Source organism: Enoplosus armatus, chromosome 23, assembly GCF_043641665.1.
Source record: "Enoplosus armatus isolate fEnoArm2 chromosome 23, fEnoArm2.hap1, whole genome shotgun sequence".
NCBI classification, from domain to species: Eukaryota; Metazoa; Chordata; class Actinopteri; order Centrarchiformes; family Enoplosidae; genus Enoplosus; species Enoplosus armatus.
Genome location: NC_092202.1, coordinates 1,649,579 through 1,663,423, shown reverse-complemented (window position 1 = coordinate 1,663,423; position 13,845 = coordinate 1,649,579). Strand labels below are relative to the sequence as shown.

The 13,845-nt window shown below is 43.3% G+C and overlaps 2 protein-coding genes across 3 annotated transcripts; both read right to left on the bottom strand.

The window, feature by feature from the left end:
- Positions 1–377: 377 nt before the first annotated feature.
- On the bottom strand, positions 378–4,855 carry LOC139305981 (transmembrane protein 184C-like). The gene is made up of 11 exons (XM_070929935.1): positions 4,739–4,855; positions 4,455–4,585; positions 4,312–4,348; positions 3,732–3,937; positions 3,563–3,637; positions 2,738–2,831; positions 1,821–1,933; positions 1,579–1,678; positions 1,319–1,396; positions 1,149–1,242; positions 378–1,038 (listed from the first exon to the last, which is right to left on the bottom strand). Exons 1-11 carry the CDS (start codon positions 4,853–4,855, stop codon positions 788–790), a joined length of 1,296 nt encoding a protein of 431 aa, XP_070786036.1. The 3' UTR covers positions 378–787.
- A 1,836-nt stretch (positions 4,856–6,691) lies between these two features.
- On the bottom strand, positions 6,692–12,254 carry LOC139305980 (endothelin receptor type B-like). Of its 2 annotated transcripts, none has more exons than XM_070929933.1 (8): positions 12,167–12,254; positions 10,844–11,846; positions 10,484–10,611; positions 10,073–10,271; positions 9,518–9,670; positions 9,301–9,434; positions 8,834–8,942; positions 6,692–7,893 (listed from the first exon to the last, which is right to left on the bottom strand). In XM_070929933.1, the coding sequence occupies exons 2-8, from the start codon at positions 11,501–11,503 to the stop codon at positions 7,795–7,797; spliced, it is 1,482 nt and encodes a 493-aa protein (XP_070786034.1). In that variant the 5' UTR covers positions 11,504–11,846; positions 12,167–12,254; the 3' UTR covers positions 6,692–7,794. The 2 variants fall into 2 exon arrangements, with proteins under 2 accessions (XP_070786034.1, XP_070786035.1); XM_070929934.1 differs by having other exon boundaries at positions 6,692–7,849.
- Between the last annotated feature and the right edge of the window lie 1,591 nt (positions 12,255–13,845).

Here is a 13,845-nt window from a genome sequence, read left to right as displayed (position 1 = left end):
AAACCCAACTGAAACTTCCTTTTTCCTGTGCAAAGCAGTTGGCCATGTGATGTTTATCACTGTTGAAACATCCGCTTATGTTTGATTCTCTGAGCCTCACAGAGTTCATGTTGATCACTTGTGATGTAATTTACTTAAAAACATTTTTTTTTTAATTGCTCTCAAAAACCTCAAAAGGAATTAGTTAAGAGAAACAGATCCTGATGAATTTTAATGGGCTGTCAGTGCCACCTAGTGGAGAAAGAAATACTAACAAGTGTAGTAACTGAGGCAAGAGTCTCTATAATAAATCTTTCTCTCATTAAATCTATTTATCTTGGTGGTAATACAAATAAAACATTGCAACAACACAGTTTGTGGTGATTAGATACGGCGTGTTCATTTATTATGAATTAGAACAAATAGTTAAACCTAGCTCAAAGACCCTTCAGCACGTAAACGTCAAACATCCTTTCCTTTCAACAGCCAGAGATACATTTATCAAAATGACATCATTTGACATCAAAATACAGATTTCAAACACTTAAAACTGGGTAATTATTTTAAAAATACGTTTCTCAACAAACATGGCGTTGACATCACAGTGCAGACTCTCCTCTCTGCTTTCCTTTGATTAGTCTTGATGAAATCCATCCGTGAATTAGCTTCTTTTTCACACATTTGTCCACGTTTATATTCTTATTCTGACTGGAACACAGGATCTGAGAGTTTCTTTGTCCATAGCCATGAAGCACTTCAAAACAAGGGGTTAAAGGACATAGAGACAGATTTTAGTTCCCACTCCTGGCTATGAGTTGTCACTGTCGTCCTCCCAGGACGAGGAAGTGAACCCTGCAGGGGCGGAGATAGAGTGTGGGGCAGGCGTGTGGCCGAGGCCTTGGTACCGACCACTCGAGGAAGGGGAGGAGGGCATCGATGTGGCTGCCACAGCGACGGGGTCCTGGGAGGTCGCTGTGAGGAGGCCGGTGTGCTCGGTGTGTTCGGGTTGAGCGACCACACCAAAGTACATCTTGTTGGGACGACCCAGGAACGTACGACCTGGGGGGGAATTTCACTTAAATGTCTTTAAATAACTCCTGAAGTACACATTTCCTTTTATTGATGAGTTTAACAGACTCAATAATCAATAATCTAACAGAGCCACTCACCAGCATGGCGGACCTGCTCTGTGACATCAGCTCTGATGTCAGAGAAATCCCACATGGCCAGAAAGCTGTCGAAACACGAGCCCTCCTCTGCCTCCTGGATGGAAAAAAGAAAAGATGGAGTGGAGGATAGATATATAGATAGACAGATAGACAGATAGATAGATGTTTACCTGTACGTATGGCTTGTAGGTGAAGGTGTAGTGGTGAGCGATGGCAGCCAGGAACATCTCTATGCAGATGATGAAGTCCTGTATTAATTAAACAATCAGTTAATGAAGAATCTGGTTGCTGGCACTTTTTACATGTCCTGGTCCTTCCGAACGTCACAGATGTTGGATGATCAACTGAGTCTGGAACGTGAGTATCCAATGTCAAAGGTCACATGACTGCGAGGTAGCAGTATGGGTTGTTTGTTTATAAATGTGCGTACCTGCAGTCCAGTAGCCACGGCCTCCACGCTGTCCCAGTCCCAGGTGTGTTTGTCGGAGATCACACCGACCTTCACCAGGAACGCTATTATAACTGCCTGCCTGAAGAGAGAAAGAGGGAGACATCTGTTGATTCTGTCTAGTTTATAAAATGTCCTGTTCCCAGAGCAACAAATGACGTCCTCAACATCTTGCGTATTGAATTTACAATGATACAAAACAGAGAAAAGCAAGAAATGATTACCAGAAGGAGACGAACACCACCAGTTTGACGCAGAGGAACTTGCCCACAGGCCTGATGGGAGTCAGCTCTTCTTTGAGAGCTCGGTACAGCAACACCAGGCAGTACATGGCAAACTGCAGAGAGAGACGTATATTTCACACCAATCTCCTATGAATTAAGGCATGTACACAACTAATACTTCACCTACGTTTCTTCATTTACTGCCCAGAAACACAAGAAGAAGAGGACAAAGCTCACAATTACAGAAATACTCATATAATTTACTTACATAAATGTAACATTAATTCATAACTAAGGCTGTGTTCGGAACCGCCGACTGCATACTACCAACAAATGCAGTACGCAGTATGCAGTATGTACTACATAGTATGCCCGGCCAGGCTTTGGAAAGCGGAAGTAATAATCCTGCAGGTATTCTGCCCCTGCCTTACAAAAGTAGGAATAAACTTTTAAATGAGGCCTTGTAGATCTGATATGAGTGAAGATTCAGTAACTGGGTTGCTTATTTCTCACCTCAGACGTGAGATAAGTTTACGTGACAACGGCAAACCACCGCCAGCCCTTTGCATTGTGGGACACAGCATGCGAGGTAGACTGGTCCGAGGTAGACTGGTACAATGCAGACTGGAGAGTTTTTCCGAATCAGTACGACATCCGGGTGTTTTTTGACATGCTGCATACTACATGCTACATTTTGGCCAAATCAGTACATACTGCTAGTATAGTAGACGAATGCAGCCTAATACTCAGCCCAGCAGGTATCACTTAAAAGAATGAAAGTACCATCAGCTGGCTTGCTGCGAGTCACTTTAACTGTAAACATGTCAGTGTTTCCTGAAAAATCTTTGTTGCAATTTGAGTGTGTGTGTGTGTGTGTGTGTGTGTGTGTGTGTGTGTGTGTGTGTACGTGTCTTTACCAGCTGTGATATGTTGTTGATTATGACCAGGTAGGACCAGGCGTTTCTGAAGCTGAAGTTGGCTTCGTCATAAACCCCGCAGAGCTGACAGATCCTGCAGACAGAGGAGGAAACAACCAGCCTCTCAGCTCAAACACTTCAGTGTTTGGTTTTTTTGCAGTTTGACGTAACATTTCCAAAATAGACATGCAACATTTTAAAGTGTCTAGTTCAGTTATGGTGGCTGTACTGACCTCCTGGTTTATTCAGAGTTCAGAGTGAGTCAAACCCTTGTCATGAACTTTGACACTCAGAACAGAGCATGTAGCCACTGTTGTTACCATAGTTACATGGTTACAGCTAGCAACATTGCTAACTATTATCATTATGTCACTAGCATACAGTGTTATAACTACAGTTACATGTTACAAATAGTACACTATGAAACACTCACCATGGTAACAGAAAACTACTGACAATGCTGTCACTACCTCTAAGATTACAGTTGGAAACTGACAGTGCTGTCACCATGGTTACAACAGCTAACGGTTACGATAGGAATATTAGTGGTGTCACCATGGTTACAGTAAGAAACATACAGTGGGGTCGCCATGGTTACAGTTTGAAATTGTAATCATGTCCATGGTGGTGTTACTGTGCTTACCGTAGGAACATTACAATGTTGTCGCCATGGTTACAGTAGGAACATTACAGTGGTATCCCCATGGCTACAGTAGGAAAGTCTCAATGGTGTCGCCATGGTTACAGTGAGAGACCGTCACCACTGTAAATGTTGTTACAGCGAGAAATGTACTGTGGTCACCATGGTTACAGTAGGAAACTTACAGTGCTATCACCGTGGTTACGGGTCTGACCACAGTATACTGGAGGACTCCCAGCTTACACCTGAACAGCAGCACCCTGACAGAGAAAGACAGAGGAACACTTTAACATCCATCCATCCATCCATCCACCCACACATCCATCATATGGTGACCCCATATCAGCCTCTCACTCTCCCATGGGCCATGGTGGGCAGCAGCAGAGCGGGGGCAGGTGTGGCTGCTGCTGCTGGACCTCCAGCATGAGCACTAGGCTGGGGTACTGGTTACTGAGGAAGTTCAGTAGGAAGACCAAGAAGTTGTAGATGACGTAGGCCTCATAGCACTCCCTGCACGTGTCCACGTAGATGGCCAGACTGGGATACCGCAGAGCCAGCCACTGGACAGGACAGAGAGACAAAGATTACCTTTCATACGTGGACATGATGAAACAAAAGGTTTAGTGACACAGTGACTGCAGGAGTCACAGGAAAGACAGAAACGTGGATGTGCTGCCGACGAGTATCATTACATTAACTGTAATGGAGTTAACTGATAATAGACTGTATTAGAAAGCAGCCAAACACACAGAAGAGTGTGTGTGTGTGTGTGTAACTTGACCCCTGGTCTTGTGACACTGTCCCATTCTCCAATTAAGGTCTGTTGCCATGGTAACATAATGTAATAGAGTGGACAAATCACTGTCGCTTCCTCTGTTTGTGTGTGTGTGTGTGTGTGTGTGTGTGTGTGTGTGTGTGTGTGACAATGACTCACACTGTCCAAACTGTAGATGGGCACCATCCATAGTATTCTGGTGGAGAGAGACAGAGAAGAAGAGAAGCTCGTTTCATGAAACCACGAAGGTTTCAGTGTGTGTGTGTGTGTGTGTGTGTGTGTGTGTGTGTGTGTGTGTCCACCTGATGATCGGCCTCTGCAGCTCAGGCTGGGTGAAGTGCACTATGTGCTGCAGGATCCCCCACAGTGAAATTGGGATGGTCAGAAAGACGAACACGCCGGCTATGAACCAGGCTTTACTGTGAGTCCCAACCTGGACAGACAGAGAGACACAACGTATTTATATTTAAGACTCCTAGAGAGTTCCTGAGTACTGTAACCACCAGACGGATGTTTCAGCTCACAAAATTCTCACTTAGTCAAGCTGGAAGTCCAGATTTAGTCAAAGGGGCGGCTGGTCGTGTACCTTGTCTTTCTGCAGCTCCCAGATGCAGAGCGGCAGCACGGCCACCAGCAGAAGAGCGTAGAGGACCAGAACCAGAGGGCGGATCCACCTCCTCCACTCTGCACACGAACACGGCATGACGGCTGCTTCACCCTGGAAGACAACCAGTCAGGTTATTGGGCAACTGCTGCACCATCACACTATTATCTGTAAAAATGGATTATGTCCTGTTTCTTCAAATGTTTCTAATTTGTCTACGACTGAAAAGCCCATGTTTTGTTGTACACAAGTATAATGACAATAACGTTGAAGTGAATTGTTGCTCAGTGTAAAAACCTGGATCACATAATGTGAAATAACACATTTTAAAGTGTTGTTTTTACTCATTTTTCATCCATTCAATTTAAATATTTCTAGCAAGAAGACCTTGTGAGGTTGCTGACATTGTTTCAATGAATCAATAAATGACACTTTCGCCCCAGCGTTTCAATAGTACTGCTTCCTGCTTCAATTATATTTCAATATAGGAATATTACTGAAGTACCAAATATTTACTAACTATAGGTTGAAGTGACTGTTGTTTTTACAGGCATACTTTACAGAGTATGACATTAAAAACAAAGATTATATCCTATATTGTGTAATATTGCAATGTCATGGACATTAAAAATGCCATAAAATATTAAATAGTAATTAGCATAAGATGCAATGAGGTCACTATAAACGTGTTAAGCACCACAGAGTTATGAAGACCAGCATTATAGAGATATTACACATACGGACATATTCATCGACTAGACAGTGAAAACAGGTCGCTGCAGAAATGAACTTCTTGATAAAAAGATGGATTAACGTTAAATATTGAAAGATTTGGACCGTTGAAGATGAAGATGTTCACTCAGAGTGACGGTTGGCCTGTTTTCCTCCTCAGTCCTGTTTCTGTTACCAGGCAACGCATCTCTCCTCCTCCGCCCGAGCACACGCGCTGTTACTGTTTGATCCGCTCAGGCCTCCGATCACCGGCCGATCACCACCCTGATCGATCACTAACGGATCATTAATCCGTCCGGTCACACAACCGACGGCTTCAGGCTGCAGCCGCTGCCCGTGTTTGCCCTCCTGTTTCCCGTGTTTACGCGCCCACGTCACGGGGAGGAATCGCAACCATGAGTCACGTGGTGGACAGAAAACAGGCACAAACAGCGCTTTCAGCCCACAAATGTAATTATCTTAATTCAAGGATATGTTAATACACATTCCGTCCACACTTCCTTTTTATTTATTCGTTTATTTGTCTTATTTTGATGTTGTAAGCCCCCTCCGGGTAAATAAACAGGAAGCTTTAGTTCACTGTGACATTGAATGCACCACAAAAAACACAACATCAACAAAGACCAGAGGAGCCTTCAGGTGACACCTGCATTATTACCATGTCTCCAGGTAATAAGAGAGGTATTAACTGCAGGAAATAACGACTTCAGTTCGTTTTAGTTGAACCAGAGTTCTATATGTTTTAACCATGCTAGCAGCATTGCTCTTGGGATGGCAATGTCAGTTGCTCAACAGCTTTTGGATGCACATCATGGCAACATAATCCAATGAAATTTGGTTCATACATTCATGGACCCCAGAGGATGAATTGTAGTAACATTGGTGAAAAAACTTAATTAGTCCAATAACTGTTCATGACCACAAACCTTCAAAATGACAGTCAGTCAGACTCAGCTGCACTTTGTGTTCAGTGCTAATTAGCAAATGCTAGAATGCTAAACTATGATTGTAAAGGTCAACATAATACCTGCTAAAAATCAGCATGTTAGCATGCTGGCATTAGCATTTAGCTCAAAGCACCACTGTGCCTACGTACAGCCTCACAAAGCTGCTAGCATGACTCTTACAGTGTAGAGAACCTCAGCTGGAGACCAGACATTCAGACATACACATGTGCAAACCAAAACAGATGTTTGCAGGAGCTTTGATGATATAGCTTTATTGATAAATACAAAAGTATAATAAAAAAAGACTCACTGATAATTCAAAGTGGTTTGGTGACGTCAGTCCATTAGATGTCTTACTGACCTGATATTCACCCAGAGGATGAATCCTTCTGTCTGACAATTGTTTTAGTGCCACCATTAGGACTCTAAGAACAGAAACATCACCAGTATGTTGTTCGTCTGTCAGCAGTTTCATATTGTGGGATGTAATGAAAAGTCCAGCCTGTAGGGGCTGCTAGTGCAGTTTTAGACTTTGTTTTGTGTTTTTACAGGTCGAGTTGCAATGGAATATTTTACATTTAAAACATAATAATAGATACACTACATGGCCAAAACTTTACATCCATATGTGATTATTGAGCATCTCATCTGCTGCTATAACAGCCTCCACTCTTCTGGTTTCAGGCTTTCCACAAGATGATTTGCTCCCTTTCAGCCACAAGAGCACTAGTGAGGTCCAACACTGATCAGGTCTGGCTCACAGTCTGCATTCAAGTTCATCCCAAAGGTGTTGGATGGGGTTGAGGTCAGGGCTCTCTGCAGGCCAGTCAAGTTCTTCCACACCAAACTGGGAAAACCATGTTTTTATGGATCTGGTTTTTGTGCACGGGGGAATCAGGAAAGGTAAACTATTGTACAAAAGCCAGACTAAGCTCTAGGACTAAGATTTCACTTCCTTGGAACTAAGAAAAACAACCCCAGACCAAAAGTACAAGAAAGTATGTGGACCTACTTTTGGCCATATACTGTAGTGTTTAATATATCACCATACAAGACTTAGTCTGTAATAAAATATAATATTTATAACTGAATAAATACACTATGAAAAGGTAACAACTAAACATTAGTGGATCGATATAGTGGTTATCTTTTTGTATCGCACACAGTCACACAACAATGTCTCTGTCAGTGTGTGTGTGTCTGTGTGTGTCTCTGTGTGTGTGTGTGTGTGTGTGTGTGTGTGTGTGTGTGTGTGTGTGTGTGTGTGTGTGTCTGTGTGTGTCTGTGTGTGTCTGTGTCTGTGTTGGATGTCCTTGTTCAGTCCGGTCCAGATGAAGATGTAGACTTCCTCTCTCTCTCTCAGTGGTCAGTGTGTTTGTACTGCAGACTCGTCCCATGGTGGAGAGGCAGCATACTGTTGGAGAGAGAGCCAGAATAACACCAACAACACAGGCAGGACTGTAGAGACAGAGAGGGGGGGGGACGCAGAGGGTGAGTTTGATTAAAGGGGTACTCCAGCGATTTAGTATTATACTTCCATAAAGTTGAAGGAGACAGATTTAAAAAAGAAAGGTCAAAACATCGACAGAGATGTCCTGAAATTTAGAATCTAGAATTATTTAAACTGCATAAACACATAATCCTACATTTCCCATAATGCAACCAATGGCATCATTTCCTTTGACCCTCCCTGTCTGGTAAATGCCCATGTCTTTTACACTCCACACCTCCAGTTTGTAACGCACACTTTCTGTTGTAAATGTTTAGTCTCCGTGCTAGAACCTACCTGGAACTATACCCATGCAGAACCTCACAATGTTCTAGATCTAGTAATACGCATACAGCATGACACGTCGTCCCAATTCTAGAATTCTTGTGAAATTCTAGAACCATCAAACTTTCTTGTGTTACAATTATTTTCAACATTCTAGAATCCCAAAACAACCCTCGCTGGAATCCTCAGAACATTCTAGAACCACTGGATCATCACAGGATAATATAATATGTCTGGTAAATGCTCATGTATTTTAAACTCCACACCTCCGGTTTGTAGCTATGGTGTCATCAGGGTTATGTTCTCAGCCTTTAGAAAGCTCCCCCAGATTGTTTTAAAGTCGTTGGAGTGCCCCTTTAAACAGACATGTCACTGGTCACTTCCCACAAGCCTTTTATCAAAGGTCACGACCTTTCTATGTTTGGACATTTCATCACTTTCTGTCCGCAAGATATTTACAACCCCAAAACATCTGATAGTGTCTCTCCCTCTGTCTCTTTCTGTTCTATGTCTCACGCCCTCTGACCCTGTGACCTCGTTGTGATGTCACACTGACATTAACACACACACACACACACACACACACACACTCAACCGCAGAGCACAACAACATTCAGTTTTTACCTTGAAGCAGTTTTTGAACTTCTTGGAGACAAAGAAGAGGATTATGGGATTGATGCAGGAGTTGATGGTTGCCATGTTGATGCTGAAGTAGTCGAGCACCAACAAGAAACTGCAACCACAGAAGAAGAACACATGACATCAGTGGTGGAAGAAGTACTAATACCACACTGTGGCATTAGGTATTAGTACATTTATTCAAAGTATCAAAAGTAAAAGTACTCATTGTGCAAAGTGCAATGGGTAACAAGGAAATGAAATTAATAGATTATTTTAAAGCAGCAAGCACGGAAGAGATGAGGTCATTTAAACTACAACCACAGAACCACAGGAAAGAACAAAAAACTAAGAGAGAGGAAGAGCTCACGGCATTAAAACTACAACAACAGAGAAGAAGAAATATAAAAACACGTTTTTCACCGAATTCATTTTCCTTTTGTGTTTGTGAATGTGTGTGTTTCTACACCTACTTCAGCAGTTCGCAGCGGTGTGCATCATGGGATTTGTAGACGGTTCTCTTCAGCAGGCGACTCAGATGAAGCGGAAACCAGCACAGAGCGAAGATCAACACCAGGCAGAAGACGGCTTTAGCTACTTCTCTACGCTGCAGAGAGAAACCTGTCATCAGAGACGCCGCCTTGTATCCTATACACCTGTGTGTGTGTGTGTGTGTGTGTGTGTGTGTACCTGTTTAAGGTGTTCACTCAGTGCGATCCTCAGAGTTCCTTTCTGGTGTCTGAGCATCTCACCGGTCATCAGGCCGTAGAAAACAGCAGAACAGGCCAGAGGTACGCAGAAGTAGAAGCCAAACAGCCACCAGTCCTTTGCATCCCGGTAGAACTGAAACATGGAGAAACACACTTGTTTTAACTTCTCCAGAACATTAAACATTTCTGGAGAAACATCAGAATCTATAACCGTTCTAACTCATTCGAGTCTAGACCCACAGGACGTTTTGAGAACCATCTCTAGAAACCGTCTGAACTCCAGAAACTCTCCAAACATCTCTAGAACACGTGAGTCTCAGACTCTTCAGAAAACCCAGAAATATAAACTTCAAATCTGTAGAGAACGTCTTTGATATATTTGATTTCATATCTTTGACTGATTCCTCAAGTTTCTTTAGAACCGATATGTAGAGAACCATCAGAACATTCATTCTCTGTTCTAGAACCTCTATACCTATTGCAAACATCTGAATGAGTTCCTTTAAATTTTTGAAGTAACGTCACACACACTCACAGTCATGAAGGGCGTCTTGGGTTGCAGCATGCAGGTCGTCATGGTAACATTCTTGTAGTCAAAGGTGACCATGTTGAAGCCGACGGCCTCCGGCACGGCCAGCACGATGGACAGCAGCCAGATCACCACGATCTCCACCGCCGTTACCGTGGGAACACCTGTGCCCTGCACCCGTGACCAGGACGCCACTGCACGATACCTGGGTACAAGGGGATTCCTCTCAATGATCTGGTCTTTCTGGATGTGTAATCAAGGTTACCACGGGGGGGGAGTGTCACTTCATGCAACCATGACTCACTGACCTCACTTACGGTTGCCGTGCCCTCGGTTAAGGTTAACTATGGGGGGTCTTATGTCAGTGAGGGTCCTCATAGGTATAGTAATTCCAAATATGTGCATGCTATGTGATACCTGTCCACACTCAGAGCACACAGGTTGAGGACGGTGATGCCGACTGAAGCTTTCTGCAGGAAGGGAAACAGCTTACAGAGGAACAGACCAAACACACTGTCGGCAAACGGCCACTGCATCGCCAGGAGCTGCACACACACACACACACACACACACACACACACACACAGATTAGCACATAATATCACAGTGTGTGTGTGGTGTGTGTTATCAGTGTCAGTGGGATATTTTAGTGGTGTTATCAGTGTAACACTCAGCCTCGTGACTGTGACACACAACACACACACTGCTGCCATAGGGAGGTGTTTGTACCCCATAATGCAGGTACAAGGCTGGTAGCAGCATACTAAAGCTCTGCACCTTGTAGACGTTGATTGGTATGTCGATGGCGATGTAGATCAGGTCCCCGAGGGCCAGGCTGGCTATCAGAGCGTTGGGTCCATTCCTCATGCTTTTATTTTGGGAGATAATCCTGAGCAGGGTGGCATTTCCAATGATCCCCACAGCAAAGATCAGGCAGGACAGCACGGTGTTGATGTACTTGAAGGCTGTTTTTATTGATGTGGCCTGCAGGCAGCTAGGGGGCGACACCGGGCGCATATGAACCTCCAGGGAGGAGTTGGAGGAAGACGAGTGAGACAGAGGCTTTCTCTCATGTTTGTGTTTCAGCTTGCTAATGGCTTTTGACTTTCCTGGTCTTGGCGCCAGTGAGGACGGGTTTTTTTTCACAGTCTCTTGCACCAGATGCGTCTCTCCGTCTAAAGTCTGGATACGATGGTCCATCCCCGGTCCTAGAGGTGGGTCGGTGCCATGGAAATCTGGCAGGTCCGACGTCCCCTGATCTGACAGAGATGGCTCAGATGAGACGTTTCTGTGGCAACTAACTGGATCGACAAACACCAAACACCAGACAACCAGCAGCACGGTAAACATTCTGGAACCCAATCTGGGTCCCAATCTGGAAACCACTTTGACTCCAGAACTCTTTGCTGAATCCACTTTTGTGACTTCCGAGACCATCCTGGATCCTGCTGTGACTCCTGAACCAGTTCTTTAACCCACTGTTAATCTACAAACTTTGGAACCTGCAGTATTTCCAGAACTTTCTGCGGCTTCAGAACAGATTCTGGAACCCTCTGTGATTCTAGAACCCAGTTTAGAACCTTCCCTTATTACTGACTGTAGTCTGGAACCAGTTCTAGAACCTTCCAGAAGCCTTTCTAAAACCCCACTGCTGTGACTCCAGAATCAGCTTTGGAGTAAGTTCTAGAGACTCTAGAAGTTCTCAACGTCGATTGGACCAGAGTAGAGGAGGTGTTACGGGTTCTCAGATGGGTTTGGTGAGTCGGGGCTCTGAGAAAATCTGGAGAACAAGATTAAAAGAAAACGGTTGGTTGATAAGAAAGCACAACTTTGCAGAATATTTGATAATGTGTTTCTTAAAATGTTCAGACTGCTGGGTTTTTACAGACAACAAGATCTGAGAAGTCTGAACTTACTTTGAAAATATTTAAAGTAAAAAGTGTTATTGTTCCATAATGGCTCTATTCAAACATGACAGAACAGTTACAGAGACACGTTGTTTTGGAAATCTTAAAGAAAAATGTGTAAAAATTTGGACTCAAAATTCAAACTTGCATCTGGATGAATGTTGACAAAGAAAACATGGTTTAAAAAACTCACCTGTTTGTGTTTTTTGGTCAAATTAAATCCTTCGAAACTCTTCTGCTCAGTTAACGGGAGCAGAAGAAGAGTCGAGACGAAACTAATGAAGTCTGTCTGATGGAGCTCAGGTTTTACTCTCTCTCTCTCTGATAGTTGGAAATGCTCGCACGCCCCCCCTCCTCTCTTCTCTCTCCTCCTTTGTTGCCCCTTGTCACCTCCTCTCCCCTTCTTCCTCCTCCCTCTTCTCCTCTGTCAGTCGGTTAGAGTGGAACATCTCATAAACACTCTGACATGAAGTGACTGAACTTTTACTATCTGAACACACACACACACACACACACACACACACACACACACACACACACTCTCTGTAACTGAAGCTAGTTTCAACTCATTTAAGAGTTCGTTTATAAAACAATGTTGTGGAAATTGAGGCAGTAAAATTTATTGCTGCATTTAAACAACAAAATTGACTTTATTTGAGTGTTTGAACACAAGTGATGCCAGACTCCAGACTCAGTTCATTAAATGCTGCTCTCTACCAGAGTTTACTGAAACCATTTTCTTTACTTCTTTCTGTATGATTTAAATATATATTTCAACAGGAATTCATTTCTTTGCTGTCAGTTTACAACAATTTGTTTAAATGTCAGTGTGAGGAAAACTTTGCCTGTTTTGTAGTGCACAGAAAACAATGTTTGAACGCTTACAGGGGTTAATAATTTCATTAAAATGTTATGAATTGGAATTGTTGTTCCTGAAGGGAACATGTTCGTGGCAGCAACACGTGCAGTGCATGTTGTGTTTACACATCTGTGACACACGTGTGTGTTAGTCACAACCAAACCTACAGATGTTCGTCCATCTACATCTGTCTGTCTGTCTGTCTGTCTGTCTGTCTGTCCAGAGAAAGAGACTGACTCCAGTTCAGTTTAAATCCATCAAACCTTTGACCCCACAAAGTTGAGATTCACTCGATGTCAGTGCTAATTTTGGTCTTTCAAAGAAGTCACAGAGTGTGTGTGGAGATACGTGGGCCATCAGCGTGTGTGTGTTGTTTGTTTGTTACAGTAAACAGAGATAAACAGATGAAGGCTCTACGTGACTCGAAGCATGCAGGCAGATAATGGGATCTCACACACACACACACACACACACACACACACACACGTTACTATAGTAGACAGTGAGTTTGAATGTGTATTGTTTACATCAGTTTGGAGTCTTCTTCTTCTCCTTTATTACTGCCACATCGTTTGTATTTTATGTGTGATTGTGTGTCTGTTTCTTTCTGCTGTCTGTGTGAATGATGTGCTTGACTTTTGTCTCTTGTGTGTTCGTGTAGTCTGTCCTCTTCCAGGTCTCCGTGGCAACCCATGAAGTTGCTCGACGTCCTCCGGGATCCATATCCTTCATATTACAATCTATAATTTTGTGCTCATGATTGTCCGTACTGTAGTTTCATCTGTTTCATTGAGAGACGCTTGACTCCAAGTTGCTCCAGATGGTTAAGCCCTCTGAGGACTTGTGATGTTGGACTACATAAATTGCCTTGACTTGACATTTCATGCCATGTTACTGCCCCTTGTGGCCAAAATCGTCACAGAATTTTCAACATTCAAAACCAAGAGACACTTTAAAAGAAGTTAAATGAGATATTGAGTTCAATTTTTTGTGGAAATAAGTATGTTTAATCT

Bases quoted from the DNA above. Each gene is read 5' to 3' on its own strand.
- LOC139305981 (XM_070929935.1), bottom strand. From the start codon at position 4,855: ATGCCGTGTTCGTGTGCAGAGTGGAGGAGGTGGATCCGCCCTCTGGTT. The intron at 4,586-4,738 runs GTACACGACCAG...CTGTCTGTCCAG, and splicing joins GGGAGCTGCAGAAAGACAAG to GTTGGGACTCACAGTAAAGC. The intron at 1,934-2,737 runs GTAAAGACACGT...CTCTCTCTGCAG, and splicing joins TCAACAACATATCACAGCTG to TTTGCCATGTACTGCCTGGT.
- LOC139305980 (XM_070929933.1), bottom strand. From the start codon at position 11,503: ATGGTCTCGGAAGTCACAAAAGTGGATTCAGCAAAGAGTTCTGGAGTC. The intron at 10,612-10,843 runs GTGCAGAGCTTT...GTGTGTGTGCAG, and splicing joins TACCAATCAACGTCTACAAG to CTCCTGGCGATGCAGTGGCC. The intron at 10,272-10,483 runs GTATCACATAGC...CCTTGTACCCAG, and splicing joins TGTGCTCTGAGTGTGGACAG to GTATCGTGCAGTGGCGTCCT.